The 17,053-nt window shown below is 41.5% G+C and overlaps 1 protein-coding gene across 4 annotated transcripts in view; it reads right to left on the reverse strand.

The window, feature by feature from the left end:
• Positions 1-17,053, reverse strand: part of HECW2 (HECT, C2 and WW domain containing E3 ubiquitin protein ligase 2) — a 192,688-nt gene that overhangs the window by 83,700 nt on the left and 91,935 nt on the right. Inside the window, exon 2 of one of the 4 annotated variants that reach the window (XM_068686570.1) lies at positions 4,132-4,197. The exons of the other annotated variants lie outside the window; for them this stretch is intronic. Within the exon in view, the coding sequence (XP_068542671.1) occupies positions 4,132-4,171 (40 nt within the window). The 5' untranslated portion in view covers positions 4,172-4,197. The remainder of the gene's footprint in view (positions 1-4,131; positions 4,198-17,053) is intronic. 4 annotated transcript variants of the gene reach the window in all.

The raw sequence follows: 17,053 nt of genomic DNA on the forward strand, positions 1-17,053 counted from the left end.
CCTCCAATATGAAGTCCTAATTCCTTCCAGTAGTACTTGAAAACTTCACTCTCAAAATAAATAAATAAATAAAATTCCTTTTTATTACACACCTCTGAGTGCATTCTGCAACACTAGATAAAGAGGAACTCAAAAAGCATAGCCTGTAAAAGGCAGCCCATGTGCCTCAAAAATCTCTGTAGTTTGCAATGACACTAACTGAAACAATACTGTGGATTTTTGTTTATTTATTTGCTTATTCAGTGTACTTTCCCCATCCAGGGTCCCACTTCTTTCAGGGAGATATCTCATGGATTCCCAGAGCGCTAGTTTAACTTCTAGCATATCTACAGGACTGCCTACTCCATGACACAATCTTGGTTATCCAAACCAGTGCTACCAAAGGCATGCAGATTTTTGAGAAATTCAATGGATATTTGAAACACAAAGACTTTTACACTATTCACTGTTCTAATTATGTCTAGGTAAATAAAGAGATAAATGGAGGAAAAAAGTTCCTTTTACATGCTCTGGTTCTTCTCAATAGCTGTATTTAACCAACTGGAGAAAAATCTGTTCATAATTCTAAGCAGAAGGAGAGATAATCAGTATACTATCACCATAAACATGAATTGTTTGAGTATTTTCTTTTTCGGCAAATCAAGGAAGTTTGAAGGAGTGAAATTAGCCCTTAACAGTGAGATTTCCAACACTTCAGGTACAAGCAATTGTTCTTTGCTTTTTAAATCTGTAACTAAATAAAGCCAACAGAAATCTTTACCAGGACATCGGTGAGGTTAGGAAAGGTCCCGCATGAACAACATGTAAGGTAAGCATGAAATCCTGAGCTGATAGTTACAAAAAAAAAAAAAAAAAAAGCACATTTTCTAATGCCTTAATTAATAAAATTCAACAACAAATAAGATTTTCAGCCATTTCACCCTGGAATAGTCCATTTTGCAGTAACAAAGACCGAAGAAGAATCCCTGATACTCTGCCCCTAGGCACATTGCCATTGCAACAGAAGGTGGTGGAGACGGATGGATGGAAAATGCTGACAGGCCACTGCCTGACAGCAATCCACTCAAATTACAGAATTTATTTTGGGCAGATATCATTTTCTCCTGAAACAGCTGATTTCTCTACTTGTGTGAAGTTTTTTACATAGGGGATAAAACAACATTAATGATGTATATGGAAAATACAAACCCTAGTTCATGGATTTAGAAAAAGAAAGGAACCAAAGAACAAAAGAAATCAAATAGCATGAAAATACTGAAGTACACATAATACTGCAGAAATTCACCTATCAAAATCGTAACCAAAAAGTTTAACTGTGATAGCCTCAGTGATATTCAGCTGGGTAAAACAAAGAAGCGCTTGACAGCATGAAAAGCATCACGTCAGAAGTCAAAATTGCCACTACCTCAGCTCTCCTCTTCTCCAAAACCTTTACATAGTACCCCTAGGGAACTTCAACTGTAAGAAGCTCTGCTCCCCTTTTAGCTGGTAATTGTTGCTGTTTGTGAAACTGGCTGCTGTTCTAGAATCTGGGCCAAAGAAAAGATATAAATATCCATTCCCAGAACATAAAATATGCAACCAAATATCATCCTTCTGCACTGGTATCTCGTCAAGTCAGTCTACACTGCTGAAACAAACAGAACAGTGGAAGATCCACAGTATAATCTTATCTTCTAAAAGCATGAAATATTACAGAAAGTAACTTGATTCTCGCTGTGCTGCAAGCCCCACACATTTCAGGGCGTGTGAGAACGTATGTCGCTCTGCAATAAAAGGCAGGTTGTAATAAACATCCCTGTACAGGCTCTACACTGCCTAGTGCTCTTTGAAATCGCTGTGAAGCAAACCTATTCAGAGTAATGTTTTCTCTTTCAGGCTTTGCCATCATTACAAAACCCTTCAAGGTGAATCAGGCACATGCAACGTCTCCAGCTTGTGCCCTCCGTGTCAGCAGTTTGTCTGTCCCCGTGTCCCCAGCCCTACCGTGGCTGTGCAGGGGAGGCAGCTCCCCCTGCCAGCTGTCAGCCTGGCACAGCTATCTCATGTGCAAGGCAATATGCAAGTACTGAGTAAATGTATGGGCAGCTGCATGAAAGATGGCAGCATCATTTTTACCAACGAGTTTGCACAATAAAACAGCACTTGTACAAGAGTAAGAGCCACCAGAAGCTCCAGTGCATCCGTGCATCCTCTGTACTGCAGCCCAGTGCACTGGGATGCGGTCTTACCAGTGCAGGGGAAGGATCAGCTCACAACTGATCACACCACATCAAAGGCAGCAGTTCAGCCAGGTTTCAACCCACCAAAAAAAAACAAACAGATACAGTCTTAGACAACAAAACAAGTTAAAAGCAAGAACTGCTACTGGTTGTTACCGAAGGCAGCCTGATACTCCCAGTCCACAGACTGCTCACGTGCAAACCAATGCTCATCTTCTGCTCCCACCTTCTGTGGTCTCTAGTGTTAGGCTGTGTGAGAACAGGCTCGTCTCCAGGAACACAAAGGATTTTAACTCTTAAAAATCAAAAGCGTTAAAGAAGTTACAAACTCCTAGTAATAAAATATCATGGATTTATTGCATAGGAAAAAAATGCTGAAGTTCCCTACTGCAATCAAATAACTTATTTATAGATGCTTGAACACAGAGCTCAGAGAGAAGGTGCTGCTAAAGAGATTCAGAATGTCACTGAATGGATTTAATTACATACAATTTTATAATTTTCATCTTTTGCTACCGTATATGGATTTTTCTAATTCACAGCTCTTGAAAATCCATGCAGCTGAGCTCAGAAAAGATCAATCATGTTGGTAACAGCATTGTATCCCCACGTAATTCTGTTATCCTCATTTGGGATTTACCTCCTAATCTCTGTTTTTTCATCCCTTCCTGGAAGAAATTCTATGCAAAATCTTTTTAAGAGCTTGTATTGTTTGTTCTTAATTTTAAAACTTAAATTAAGTTCGGATTGTCAGAACACTGACCCCGTAGCATTTTGGGTTAACTTTAATAAATTCCTGGGCACTGAAGATGATGTGTTACCAAGGGGTGTGTGTATTCCCAGCCCAGGGACACTCATAAAGCATTGTTCTAAACATTATTTCTTTCATCAGGTGTTCTCTTACAGTGTGCATCAGAGGAGCTGGAAGGCTGGTAGATGGCAAGGCTAAGTATAGGTTTGCCTCAAGCTGAGATTCTCTGATTTGATACCAGTTTCTCTCATAAGCATACTGTTTAGTATCATCCTCTGTCCATTTTATGTTATCGTTTATCTTAGTCTTTAAGACTTACAGGGTTGTAAGTTAACAGCTGCATTGGAAGATAATCCTGAACTTAATTTTGAGTCAAGCATCAGGACGTTTTTAGGATGGCATTTGCAGTGTAGAACAGAAGTCTGCTGTACAGGCATTCTACTGCATGGCTTCCAAAATCCCAGCCCTGCTGCCAGTAAGTGCCCCCCGCTTGATGTTGTGAGGAAAGGGTTCCAAGCAATAAAAGAGACCGGCACCAAAAATGTAAAATTAGCAAGAACATGACTGAGAGTACCAACTGTGCATTTTGAGCAACTGATGACACGAGTTTCTAACACTAAATTTTGTGTAGTATTTTGTCTTTGTACCCTCATTTTAATCCTACAAATACAAAAAATTAGCAATAATAACCTGCGGGTAATCATTGCAGAAGTAGCACAGTGTTCAATGAAAAAAAATGAAATAGTTTAATTTCCTCCTTTTCTCCAAAATATGCTTAAAAGCAATACAAAACTGCGTCAGGACACATTTAATGGAGAAGACAACTTTCATTCCCTGAGGCCTCGTTCCTCTTCTGGAAAGCCGGTAAGCAAATTAGCACTTGCAGGCAGAGTGTTCATTGAAAACAAGTATTAGAATAAATCGCATTATAGCAACCCATTTAAAATACACCACGTATCACCTACTGCTCTGCAACCAACTGTTAACTCACTGCATGCAGCATACAGCCTGGGATATTCACTTAATTCCCAATATCAGTCTAGAAACAGTTTGGGGGCTTTCTAGTAGAACCGGAGTATTTTTCCCAGAAGGTAGCACCAGTGTGGGCAGCACAACGCTGAAATGAGAGCAATACTTTGTGGCACCATCGAGCCTTACCTGGCCGTTCCAAAGGGTATCTGTGGATCCTAAACTGCATGCCTCCATTTGAGTCCAATTAACAAACTGGAGAATTAAGAAAAAAAATCAGTGTTTACAGGATGGATCCTGAAAGTAGCATCCCTGCTCCCAGCCACAAACAGTATTTTCTGCAGAAGTTGCCTTCCAGAGCCAGGCTGTGTAGCTCAACTTTGGAAGCTTTAGCTCTGCATTAACACTGCTGCAGAGTCACTGCTTCTCGAGCTGCTTCTCCGTTCTCTCTTCCTCCTGTCATTTTAAGGAAAGGATTTCAGAAGGATGTCCTCGAACTCCCAGACAGTTTCTAGCAGCAACACACAACTGTCTGCCTCTTCTCCTTTACCCAAGGTTTTTATCTGTGTCCAAACAGCCCATGTTAAAACATATGAAGTATTATGTCCTTCAAACTAATCTGTTTGTGGCCACTCCCCTCTGAAGGGTACAGGATGCAAAAGCCCCATCCTCCCTGCACTTCCTTCCTTGCCTGTTCCATGGGAGGATACCAAAACACAGCCCACGGCCCACGCAACGGGGAGCGGGCTGGTGTACACAGGAGGATTTTAAACCCTAGAAACAACCGCAAGGCTGACACAGTGACAAGTGCAGCGAGAGCCCACTGGAAGTGCTGGCCTTTGTTTACCCCATATTTCACCCGCCCACAGGCCTCCCCTACAAATCCAGGTGTTTCAGAGGAGAGCAGACCGCTCTGGGACGTTTAGCTGGGGTGAAGCTGCCATTAGCCCAGGGTAAGTGCCCCCAGTGCACGCCTCAGCAGGAGGAGAAGCACGGGGCCGAGTGCTGCCATCCCTGCCCCTCCTCGTGAAGGTCAGTAGATGCTCTGAGCTTCCTGGCGGACACCAGAAACGGCTTAAAAACCCTTCAAATCATGGCAAGGACTCAAACCATGCTAAAGCAGTCCCAGTACCACGCAGACAAGCGGGGTGCTTGGAGGCTGGTTTGCAAGTAGGGTTCAAGTATTGCAGCAGATGCCCAGACCTGGTCCACAGCCTGCAACCCACGTCCTTCCCAGTACACAATGAGGAACTGCATGCTTGTGGAGTATGGTGTGAAACCTCTCAAGGCAAATTTTACTTTTTCCTAGTGAAAACCGGAGGGAAAAAATAAAAAAATAAAAAAATAAAAAAATAAAAAAAGGAAGAAAAACAACACTTACAGGACTGCTTATTCCTCCTCAGCTTGACAAATTTCCAACAAATACTTCCAGTCACAGAAAGTACGATGGACATTTTGCTAACAAGGAACTGAAAGCTGCTGTAACATTTTGTTTCCATAAGCACCTCTAGGAATTGTGCTTTCCAGGGGCACGAGGGGAAAGAACATCAGAATTTGACTACTGCAAGAAAAATTCAAACCGTTGCTGGAAACGTAAGATGAGGTGGCTGAGACTGTTCTCTCTTGCATACCAACAGAGCAAGCCTCTAAAAAGGTGAGAGGAACAAAGTTCCCAGACTGTCGTGTATCTTCTAGCCTCGCACATGAAAAAAAGCAGCCCTCTGGGCTCTTCTTTCCAGGCAAGGGCATGACCTCAGGAACAGACTGGAGTGTGTGGCCGGCTCTGGCCTCAGTCCAGGAAGGGAATGTTGGGTGACATTTCTGAACTCCAGCCTATGTACAGGTACCGTCACTACACTTGTAGACAGGTATTTAATATCAGGACCCCGAGTCAAACAAGCTGGGAGGTGGCTGTTTCTCAGGGTGCCACAGCAATTTGTTCCCTTGCACACCGGGAGAAAGATTCATACCCATCCCCTTGCTGCTCTGCTCTGTGGTTAAAAAGGGGAAAGCCTCTACTTGCACCCTCTTGAGTGGCACGCTCCGTGACTGCCTGCAAAGCAAACGCATTGCATTATTGACATTTATTGCACTGTACTATACACAGCACAAGCAATTATTCACTTTCTGACCCATGGCTGGCAGGATGGTGAGGAATATGCTGTATTTCTCTAACACTTGCCTTCTTCGGCTGCAGAAGCTGAGCAAAGTTAGAAGCCATAACATACACCCCCATCCAAATAGGAAACAAGCAATACTTCTTGCCTTTGAAGTTTAAATTAGCAGAGCAGTAAGCAAGGATCCTTGCTCTCATTTTTCACAGACAGCCTTTCTTCTGACACAGGCCATAAAATAGACCGTTTCCTACTTTTTCAAGAATTGTATGTCTTGTTTCCTTGTATACACCCACTAGCACTTCACGTTGGGGATCAGAGCATCTCCACGGACCCTCACACAACATGGTATTTGGAGGCATAGTAGCAGCTCAAAGGATTAATTAACCAGAATACCTGACATAAAGATAACGAAAACCACCACAATTTCTCAGACAAATCACAGAGCATAATGGCAGGAATGAAGTGCAATTCCACTTCTCTGTATTCAAAGTAAAGACATCATTTACATTCAAAGCATTCCAAGACAAAAATAAATCCTTTCACTCATCTCCTTGGCGAAAATTCAAAAGCGTAACAATAGGAAGGAAATGACCTCAAGTTTAACCTCTTTCCTGAAAATCTTATTAATCCCCTTCCACGAAGTGATGCGCGTTTCATTCTCACCGCACTCCAGTTGTTGCTTCACACATGTGCAAACCCCACGGTGCAGATGCTGCTCCCACGGGGTCCCTGAGCAGCCCACCAGCCACACCTGGAAGCAGATCCCACACAAGGCTCGTATGCAGCGCTTGTCTCTCCTGCAACGTGTAGCCACAATGACACGGAGCTTCAGGGAAGTTGGAGTGTCCCAACACCTTCCTAAAACGCCTCTACATTCCCTGCAAAGTGCAACACCTAATTCCCACTGGTGAAGCTGTGTATTTGGGCTCATTCAGCTGGACAACAGAGCTCCTGCCTTCCCTTGCCTGTCTGTGGCAATAGTCAGGAGAGGGAGGAGGGACAGACGACAACGCTGATTAGAGAAACCCATCTCCAGCATTCAACATCAAAGTCAATGCTAAAGAACTTAAGACTTCTAATTAAAATTAAAAAGACATGCTCAAAAGACACATGGAGTGTTCTCAGGATGTAGGAAAAATGCACATTTGTTGGCAGAAACAACTCAAGAACCTACAACTATCCACACAGGACTATTATCCAATTTTCAGAAAGCCCCTTTGAAAAAAACCACAAACATACATAATCTTTTACACAGTTTCTTTTGTGTGGATTTTGTTGTTGGTGGTAGTTGGTTGGTGTTTTTTTTGCCAGTTTGTTTGTTCTTGAGGGGCGGGGCATTTTGTTTAATTTCTCTACAGCTTTATGTCCGTATTTAGCTGTTGTGCTTTTTTTTTCCCTAGAAATATGGGTATATAATTTTCTGAAGTTATTTTTCTCTGGCTGCAAAATTTAAACCACAAAATATGAACGTAGTTTTTCTGATTTCTGTTAAGGTTGGTACATTTCCTACAGCAAGTCTCCAGTAGTACTGGTACACTGCTGCCCTATCCACCATTAAGAAGAGGAGTGCTCCTTGTGTAGAAGAGTCACTGCAATTGTTTTGATCTACTCAGCTATGTGGCCTTCTATTTTCACTGCTTACTTTCTGATGATTTCCAATGCATGACCTCAGCAACTTCAGCTACCACATAGATAACATGTTGATATCAAACTTTTATCATTTTTGTCCCCATTTTTTTTCCTTCCTCCTTGCCCCTGTGCCCATAGGCACCCTGGCAGAGGCTCTGCCCTGCACCATCCCAAGGCTCCTTGGATGCCATCTCCTAACTTTCCTCTTTCCCATCTCCATGCTGCATCTCACTGCAGATACAACATATCCCCTCTCCTTGCCTTCCTCCCTGCATCTGCCTACAGCACCCAAAGACTCCTTTTCCTCCATGCAGATGAAGGAATTCCCTGTTCTTCCCTAATTCTTCTCCCTCCAATTGTTCACAGCCTTTAGTGTATGTGAGCTTTCCTGAGAAGTTGTTCTGTGCAGGTAGCTATATCTTGAGAAGATGAAATGCAGGATAAAAGGGCTAGTTGGCCAACAAAAATGAACATAAAAATAAATCTTTTTTTTTTCTTTTTTTTTTGTGTGTGTGAGGGAAACCATAAATACAAGCTAGCTGAAGCCTGAAGGAACATGCAATAGTGAGAAAATGGAAAGTACAAGTTAACACTTAAAGGATGAATTTCAGGAATGTTGAGGGTGTCAGCATTGCGAGGATCAGGTAAGGAAACACACTGTTCTGCCAACCAAAAAAAAATCAACAGTTTTCTCTGGCCTCCTGAAGACTTACGTCTTATATCCCCAGTAAACCCTCCCTCGCAACCACCTTAACTCCTTCTCAATATGCTCGTCTCTGTGATACCCATATCACCACCGCCATATCCCAAACACATCCCTATGGTCCCACAACCTTGCAGCCTGACAAGAAGCAATGTTTAGTGTTATATGTACAAGTATATATACACACACATACTTTGCGTATATATACAAATACATATATATACAAAGTTTCTTGCTTAAGGGTGTTCTATTGCAACCTTTTTTTTCTAATCTTAGATGAAAAAATTTAGGTCCTTAGTTTGTCCTGGTTTGCTAATCAACCCCTCTTGTGCTGAAGCGATGTGAATTACATCAAATGTGCAAAGTAAAGGTGATTATCGCCTGCTTTCAGTGGTAGCAAATCCAACAGAAAAGAAAACTCAGTCTATGCAAGTATCCTAAGAAGCCTGTTAGCCTGGGATGTATATAGCAAATCTAGAAACAAACCAATTTTTCTAAATAACTGTAAAAGGTCACTATTGGGCTAGATACTGTAAAAGCATTAAAGCTTTTCTGTGTCATGTTTAATTTGCAAATCTAGTTTTATTGTGGAATGTTTTTCATCGTTCTCCCTCTCAACTGCAACTGTATATGGCCTGAGATAAGCACTCGTTTACTGACAGTGCACAAACTGCTGAGCCTGCAGAAGAGGACTGAAGCTTCCCAGGAATAAAGGGCATGCACTTTTATGTGCAACCATGTTCACATCACAAGTCTTTACCAGAACAACTAGAAATTATAACAAAGTATTCCTAGTGCGGAAGACATGATAGCAGCAAAGCTTTGCTTTTGTCAACATTACCTATCCTGCCCCCGGATAAATTCTGTTGGTAAATAAACATTATCAACAAAAGCACAATTTTGCTGGCACAGCTGCACTTACAGAGAGGGCCTTTTCTGGTGTGACCGTGTGGGTACAGATTGTATGTTATCTCACAGCCAGAAGAAGAAGTAAGAGCTCATTTATCTCATAGCCTTCATGCTGTTTTTTTTTTTATGGACCAGCAGCATTTACTCATGAATGCAAATACCCAGTGCAGAAAAGTACCAGAGAAAAGTTTGGTTTTTTGGTTTGTTTGTTTTTCTTTCCTGGTTAAATGCTTCTGAGGTGGAAACAGCAAAAATCCCTTCAGGAAAGGCCAGATAATTGTGGCAGCTCTGTCGGGACTGCCACTCAGGTCAGCAGCCCTGATATTCTCCCTCCTTCACACACCCTAAATGTGCTCAGAAAAATTCCTACTCTGCAATAAGAACATTGTTAACATTCAGCCTCATGCTTCCATTCCTCAGTCAATTACTTGCAGAGATCCTGAACAACATTTCACTCCTCATCCCCCTCTCTCCTTTCGCAGCGCACTCGAATGCCATGGCTGTCCCCTCAGAAGCACCAGACATCAGGTACAATGTGGACCTCAACAGGACGACCACTTCTGAGGGAGCACATGTAGCCCGGGAGACCACAACAGCATGTCCTGCTCCTGTGACCACCAGATCTCACACGGGGAAGGGATCTTCCCTCTGATAAGACTAGGAGCACCCTCCAGGCCACCCCACGGCCTACAAAATGGAGCAGCGTCACCGCCGGGCGCAGTCCTGGTCCTGTGAGGAGAACCCAGCCATCTGTGTCTCCATACCGTCACCAGCCAGTCTGCTGCTGGTCTCTCAGTGTGGTCTCTCAGCAGTTTTCTGAGAATTGTAATACTCAGGCTAGTTAAAACTTTGGGCTGGTCTCTCTGCATGGTCCAGTTTTCTGAGAATTGCGATACTCAGGCTAGTTAAAAGTTTGGGCACCACTGAGGGGCCTGTAATACAGGGGAAATCAGACTGAGTCTGACTCCATGATGTATTGGTCTCTTCTGGGGTTAATTCTGGTAAAATCTAGGCTCACTTGGGAAGCTGGTAAGCTAACCTTAAATGTACTTCATTCCACACGTAGTTCTCCTATAACTAACTCACCCTTCAAAAACAGGTTTTTCTTGTGGGACCATTAAGCAGCCACAATTGCTGTAACTGAGAGGTCTGAAATAGAGCCGAAATGACCATGTGCCCTTTTTACTTTTATTTTGTTTGCAAATCTAAAAATAGAACACAATTTTGAAGCATTGTGAAATATACATCTGCCCATCAGGAGTCATACACATCACTGAAATGCACATGTGGAAAAAGCACAAGAGACTGGTGGCGATCTTTAACACGTTAGTTTAAATCTGTATTGTCAAACTGTTCCAAGTTTCCTTTGTTCTGGTTATATTTATGAAATTTTCAAATCAGATAACCAGCCATCGATTATTTGGCAACTGTCCACCAAAACATACCAAAACATTCAGCTTTAGTACCAACCTTTTTTCCCCATCATATTTTGCAATATGCCTCATGCTACGTAGATAGCCATGAAGTGGAGTTAAATTTATTACCAGCATGGTTGTTATTACCAATCTGCAGGGTCACACAGAATATTTTCTAGTTTCCTTCTTTCCTATTTGTCCATCCTTCTGCTTCCATTTCCCTTCTCCTCCAGCCCCTCATACAGTAGAAGCAACTACCCCACCTTGTAAGGGATTTACAATAGCACTGGTGCATTAGTAACGGAAACCTTGTCTCACTGCTAATATGGGTACCTTAAGATATATCTAAGGAAAATATCAAGACTGTTACTGCCTGCGTAATAAACTATAAAACTTCCTACCCTAATTAGCAGGAGCCATCCCAGCCCTGATTAACAGGAGCCATCTCAATTCCCATGCCCTACAGCTCAATCATGTTATGTGATTATTTTAAAAATTCACCTCAGTTTTGCAAACATTTTTGACAAGCATTGTGCTTGTTTCTATTTCATCCTCTGATTATAAAACTGATGTTATGATTTTTTTCCCATACATATTCCAAGACACATTTCTCACAGAAATATTTACATTTTAGCAAGTGAGAGAGAATAATCATACAGCTCAAAGGATAAGCTCAACCACTGCACGTCAGGAACCATTACACACACTGTGTGCAACACCTTGACCAGCAGACCCTACATGCACTGTTGAGATACAAACCGCTAAGCTGCAGGCCCAAATAATTTGTTAGATACATATAGTAACAACTCTGAATAAATTCTAGTGAAAAATCTTTAATTGTGTGCATACGAACAAACTAAAAAGCTAGGTTTAGTAAACATATTTATTTTCTAGAAAAACTAACACACAACTCAGAAAAAAGTACAAGAGGATGAAAGGTAGTATTTCTTAAATCCCCCTGAGGGCACAAAGCATCCTAATGAGCTGAAATCTTGCTCATGGGGAGCTCTCAGGCATGCAATGGGAAGGAGGCCTTGCCAGATGGCAGATTCTGCTGATGGCCTCCAAGGAAAACGAAGGTAACCACAAAAAAGACTCAGCTGATTGAACTGCCCACGTATGCACACCCTCCACTAGTTATGCTTTTTGTGCATGTAAAATTTTCAACCAGAATCATCAAAAGATTTCAATAAGATTTTTATTTAGAAAGAATAAAGATGAATTCTTCATGAGCAAGGGTGTAAAATTCAGGGCACAAAACATTCATTCTGAGCTACAGAGCCAGCATCACCCAAAGAGCTGACCCAGGCTCTGCACATGATGATCCATCAGCAGATCTTATGGCCAGCTAGTTGGGTGGTTTTATTTTGCTTTTGATAATGTCTCCTCTTCAGGTTTCCCAAAGCTAAATTTTCTTTCCTGGAATGAATCAGCAAGGAGGAAAGTCAGTGCCAGACAGTCCTTAAGGGTCCTGAAGAAGTTAATTGAACCTCTCCACCGTGTGTGTAAGTTTTATTTATTGTTACAGGGAAAGGACTAAAACAAGCCCTAGATGTGGTATACCCACAGATAAAATGCACAGAAAAAAGAAAGGAGTTGTGCCACATACAGTAACTGACAACTATGGATCCAGGAAATTTGGTTTTTGCCTTTTCAGATTGTTGATGGTTTGAACCCTGGAACTATTATAATGGTACAAGTAACTTTGGAATTCCAGCATTGTGGCATCCTTCAGCACTGTGTGGAGACAATTGATTCATCAGTGAAAGTAAAGCAAAAAGACTGCCTCCTGCATCCTCGGGTTCACTTTTGATCGCACTGGATTATTGCTTGCCATTTCAGATGTTATTTGATCAATAGTCTTCTTGATCTTTTCCAGCCTCCTGACACGGTATCTGCTGGCATTTCTCTCTCAGTGTTCAAGTCTATTCCCATGTCTAATACAGAAATATTTCTTAAAATGTTTTTTTCCTTGCCAGCTCCAAGTAATTTCTCACTGCCTTTTACAAATCCTCCTAGTTTCTGAAGTTGTCAATAACATGCCTCTGCAGCACACAACCCCAAAGGATCTTGTGGGATTTAATATTCTCTTAGCAGCTGGGTTTTGTGGTTTTTATCTTCAAAATTATGAGCTGCTTAAGCAGGAATGCAAACTATTCTATTGTTGTCTTTGACAGTAATAGGTTTCTCAGGGAATTTATTAGAAAGTCAAGAGAGCTTGTTGGTTTGAAATAGAGAAAAATATTTATGCTTAAACAACATACTTCAATCATACATCAGTTTTCCAGTAATTGAAAACAAAGTAAAACCTTCTAAAAATTGGGAAAAGACCAAGAGCATGAATTCAAACCCAAGGTAGAAACAGGCATCAATGCTTCCCCCTCTTCCCTCTAATAAAGGGTGAATCCCCTAGCTATGATACTGGGGACACCTCTTCATAAGCAACTTCTCCTTTTGTTTTTTACTAACCACAAAACCTCTGGCTTAAGTAAACAGTAATGTCCTGCTGTTTTATTTATATGTGTGTGCTCTCTCAGGCATCCAAATGGCTGATAGGCAATGCTGTGGAAAACCCACAGACAGAGAGGAATAATAGATCAGCATAAAGAGAACACTTCCATGCAAACAGAGCACTAAGGAAGGCTACTAAAGGAATATGCCAAATCACTCTTCTTCACTACTTTGTCACCATTACCAGCTGTTCTCCTGCTCTGCTACACTTTCTACCTCCTCCTCATTGCCTCTCAATGGCAAGATTTAATCAAAATATCTCCATCTTGTAGGTTCTCCATCAAGTTTATTCTAAAAAAAACTTTGTTGTGAAATGGCATAAAAGCAGACCTAAACATTATATTTTCAAACTTACTGAGGTCATAGCTATTATTTGCCTTCAGATGTGCTGAAATGCTTTACAGTTTTCAGTATTTCATCTTCCCAGTTCTGACCACATTCCTCCTTTCAACTGCCTCCTGCTTTTAATGTAAAGATTTAGCTTAGATTTGATATAGATATTAATATTTAGCAGAATTAATACATTATATGGAATGATATAAATTCATTATGAAGCCCAACAAAGTTATCAAAAGTGAAATGTCATCTTTAAGCATTTACTACTGATGTTGCACCTGAAATACAGTATTTCAAATGTTCTCACAGCCATTCAAGTACACATTATTGCATTACTGACAGATGACAACAGCCAGTACTATTCAATATGGTAGAAAATATCCAAGCAATATGCAAGGAAACAATGCATAATTCAACACAGTGAGCCCCAACTCTGAAAACTTTGCTAACACTATTTGTGAAATGAGGCCCTGTGAGAAATGTCAGCTGACCTGTGGTTTCTGGGTGTCTGTATATATTGTGTGTACCTGACTACTTACAAATACAGACTAGCTCATTTGATTTGCCCCATTTCTGGGTCTGGCGTTAGCATACTGGCACAGCAGAATTTAACAGCACAACTAAGGAAACTCTGCAGGCACCAGAAGAAGGTTTTTTTGGATGAGCATATGACTGAAGCCTGACCTAGTTCACTTTACAAAAGTACGTGTTTTTTTCACTCATTTCTACCAAACAATATAGTGTGGTTATACATTGTTTTAAGATTCAAACAGACATGGGATAACCCAAAAACAGTTCAGGGGAGCAGCACATTCTAAATTTGCCAATACACGTTCAAAGATGTTATTTTTGCAAGGTATACAAGCACAGAAAATCCAATCTGTTCGCTTCTGTCTCAGTGCCTACAGATCTGTACTGTCTCTGACCTGGTTCAGGTCCTTTGGACTGGAGCCTATGGCTTGTTTACTCGGCAGAAATCCACATGTTTTTGTTGGTTCTTTGCTGATGAGACCAACCATATTTTGTCACAACGTGCCTGACAGTTTTCCAGAAAGGTCAGTACTCACACATGCTGGTATTTCACTCATAGGGTCGCACTAAAAAGCTTATAAACCTAAAGTTTCACTTTCCAGCAGCTCCAATGACAGCACTGCAGCGCATCTATTCAGAGACTGCAAGTCTCTGAACAAACGTTGATGACAACTGGGAAACCAGAGGAAGAAGCCTGCATTGTCTTCCAGCTCACTCCCTTTTTAGTCTGGGATCAGGGGTAGACCTTCTCCACAGAGTATCACAGCTCAGTTTTGATTTTGTACCTGCATTTATCCAGCTCTCGTTATTTTGAGATGCTTTACACACTGTTTTGAACTGATTAACATGTCATTACTGTACTACCTCCTCCTTTCTTTTGTGTTTGAGAAAAATAAATACTTCACATATAGTTTCTACTTTTCTCATTACACTTGTGTACACGGGCCAACCATTTATGCATATACATGACTGCAGCAAAGGTTGTGCGAACAGCCTTTTTTCATCCCATTGTTCCAAATCCCCTGTAACGAAAAACATCGTCTGTTCAGCAAATCCCTTGTACTGTTCCACCACTCCACAATGAAAAAGATAAAGCTCTCATTGCACTGAAAACAACATCTGAAGCCAAATACGACCTCTGGAGAGGATCAACCCCTATGCAGGTGCTCTATGCTTTCTTCCTTCTATTGTGATCTGGATGAATTTGGGTTTTTCCAGATTGCCTAAAAAGCTGACAGTATGTGTCATCTGTTCAGAGATGCAGTATTTATTGCTTGCATCAGAGACCTTCTGTGTAACACACTGAAGCAGGGCAAGCTGGCTAATTGGTGTGGGATCCAAATTTGCAGTTCAGAATGGATGCAGATGTCTAACTTCTAAGAAGTTCAGGGTCATTTGGTTTTACTTTTAGTTTGGCTCCTTAGAGAGAAAATCCCAGATAAAGAGGTTTGATACTTACTTCCTCATTTCTGTCCTTAAATTGCTACTTAATTCTTGGGAAGCAAAGAAAATACCAAAGGTTTGTCTACCTATAGTATAAGGCATATATGTTACTAAAACAGTGTCCTCCTGATTTTTTAAAAAACATTTAGGATTCCCATGAGCTGCAGAGAAGTGACTCAGCAGCCCCCACGCAGAGAAACTCCCTCCCAGGACTCTGGCACCCCGCACGGATGCTGGGCTGCACACTTTGTCTCACAGAGCAGCCCCCTGCTTTGGGCTGCTGCCGGACACCATCAACATCGTCACAAAGGGCTCCCAAAAGTCAGGATGCAATTTTCTGGGGAGTGATGACTAGCGAGAGAAGCACATTGCCCGTGCAGCACTCAGCACTTAGGATGCTACTTTACAGGAGCTCAGTAGTACTCATCTCCACCTCTTACACTACCCTCAAACTGAGTGACATCCTTGGTTTTGCATTAGAAATTCTGACCGGCGGTTCCTAATCTGCCCCTCTCACACTCTGGTACCAGGGAGTCTGGAAATACCACTACATTTCTAACCGGCAAGCTCAGATGCTCTTTAGGGATATTTTTTTCCCAAATCCTTTTGGAACACGGAGAATATCGAATATATTTTAGAGAATATATATAAATTAATATCCATAAAACTATCAAGGGTGCATATGATTTCAAACACAGCATCCTCTATTCAGCCAGCAATTTATTTCAGGAGGTTGACTCATTTCCTTAAAGCTTTTTCAGCTATCTGTTGTGACTGGAAAAAAAAAATCAGAAAATGTAGAAGTCCTCAAGGAAATGAGCCAACACATCCTGGAAGAAACGCATCCAATACGCACACAATAAGATAAGGCAGTCTCAGATTTGTAAAGAAAAGAGCAGGAGGAAGCTCCAAGAGAACCATAAATATTTTCTGCGAAACACAATGTTTATTTCCCATCATGGCAACTCTCTTCATGCACACTTTAAAAGCCACTATGGCTAATCAGGAAGTTGTTTGCTGTTTTGTTTCTTTTTTATTTTTTATTTTTTCGGTTGGTAGGGTTTTGTCTTTTTTAATTTCCCTAGAGAAAAACATATCAGATGAAAGAAAGCTGATATAGCTTAGTCAATCCCCTCAATATTTAAATTAAAAAAATATATAAATTAAATTAAAAAAAAAATGTGATTATGCTTCATGAGAACTTGATTTCAGATCACTAGTGCTTACCCTCAGGGGTATAGGGTACATGGTCAAAGTATACATCCCAGGATGAGGTTTTTCAGCGCCACACAACACACCACAGAACCACCTCACCACGGAGCCCTGGGGACGCCGGCTACCTGGTGGTCATCAGCCAGAGACAAGGACCCGAGCAGGCCCTACCTCGAAGGGTCTCCAGCAACGTAACCAAGTGCATTCTCTTGGAAACGTTCACCTCACTGAAAACAAAAAGGAACCAGAAACTTTTTAACAATCTTTCCAAGAACCACTCATATGCCCACGGCTTCATGTCTTTG

This window comes from Anas acuta, chromosome 6 (genome assembly GCF_963932015.1).
Source record: "Anas acuta chromosome 6, bAnaAcu1.1, whole genome shotgun sequence".
In the NCBI taxonomy this organism is placed as follows: Eukaryota; Metazoa; Chordata; class Aves; order Anseriformes; family Anatidae; genus Anas; species Anas acuta.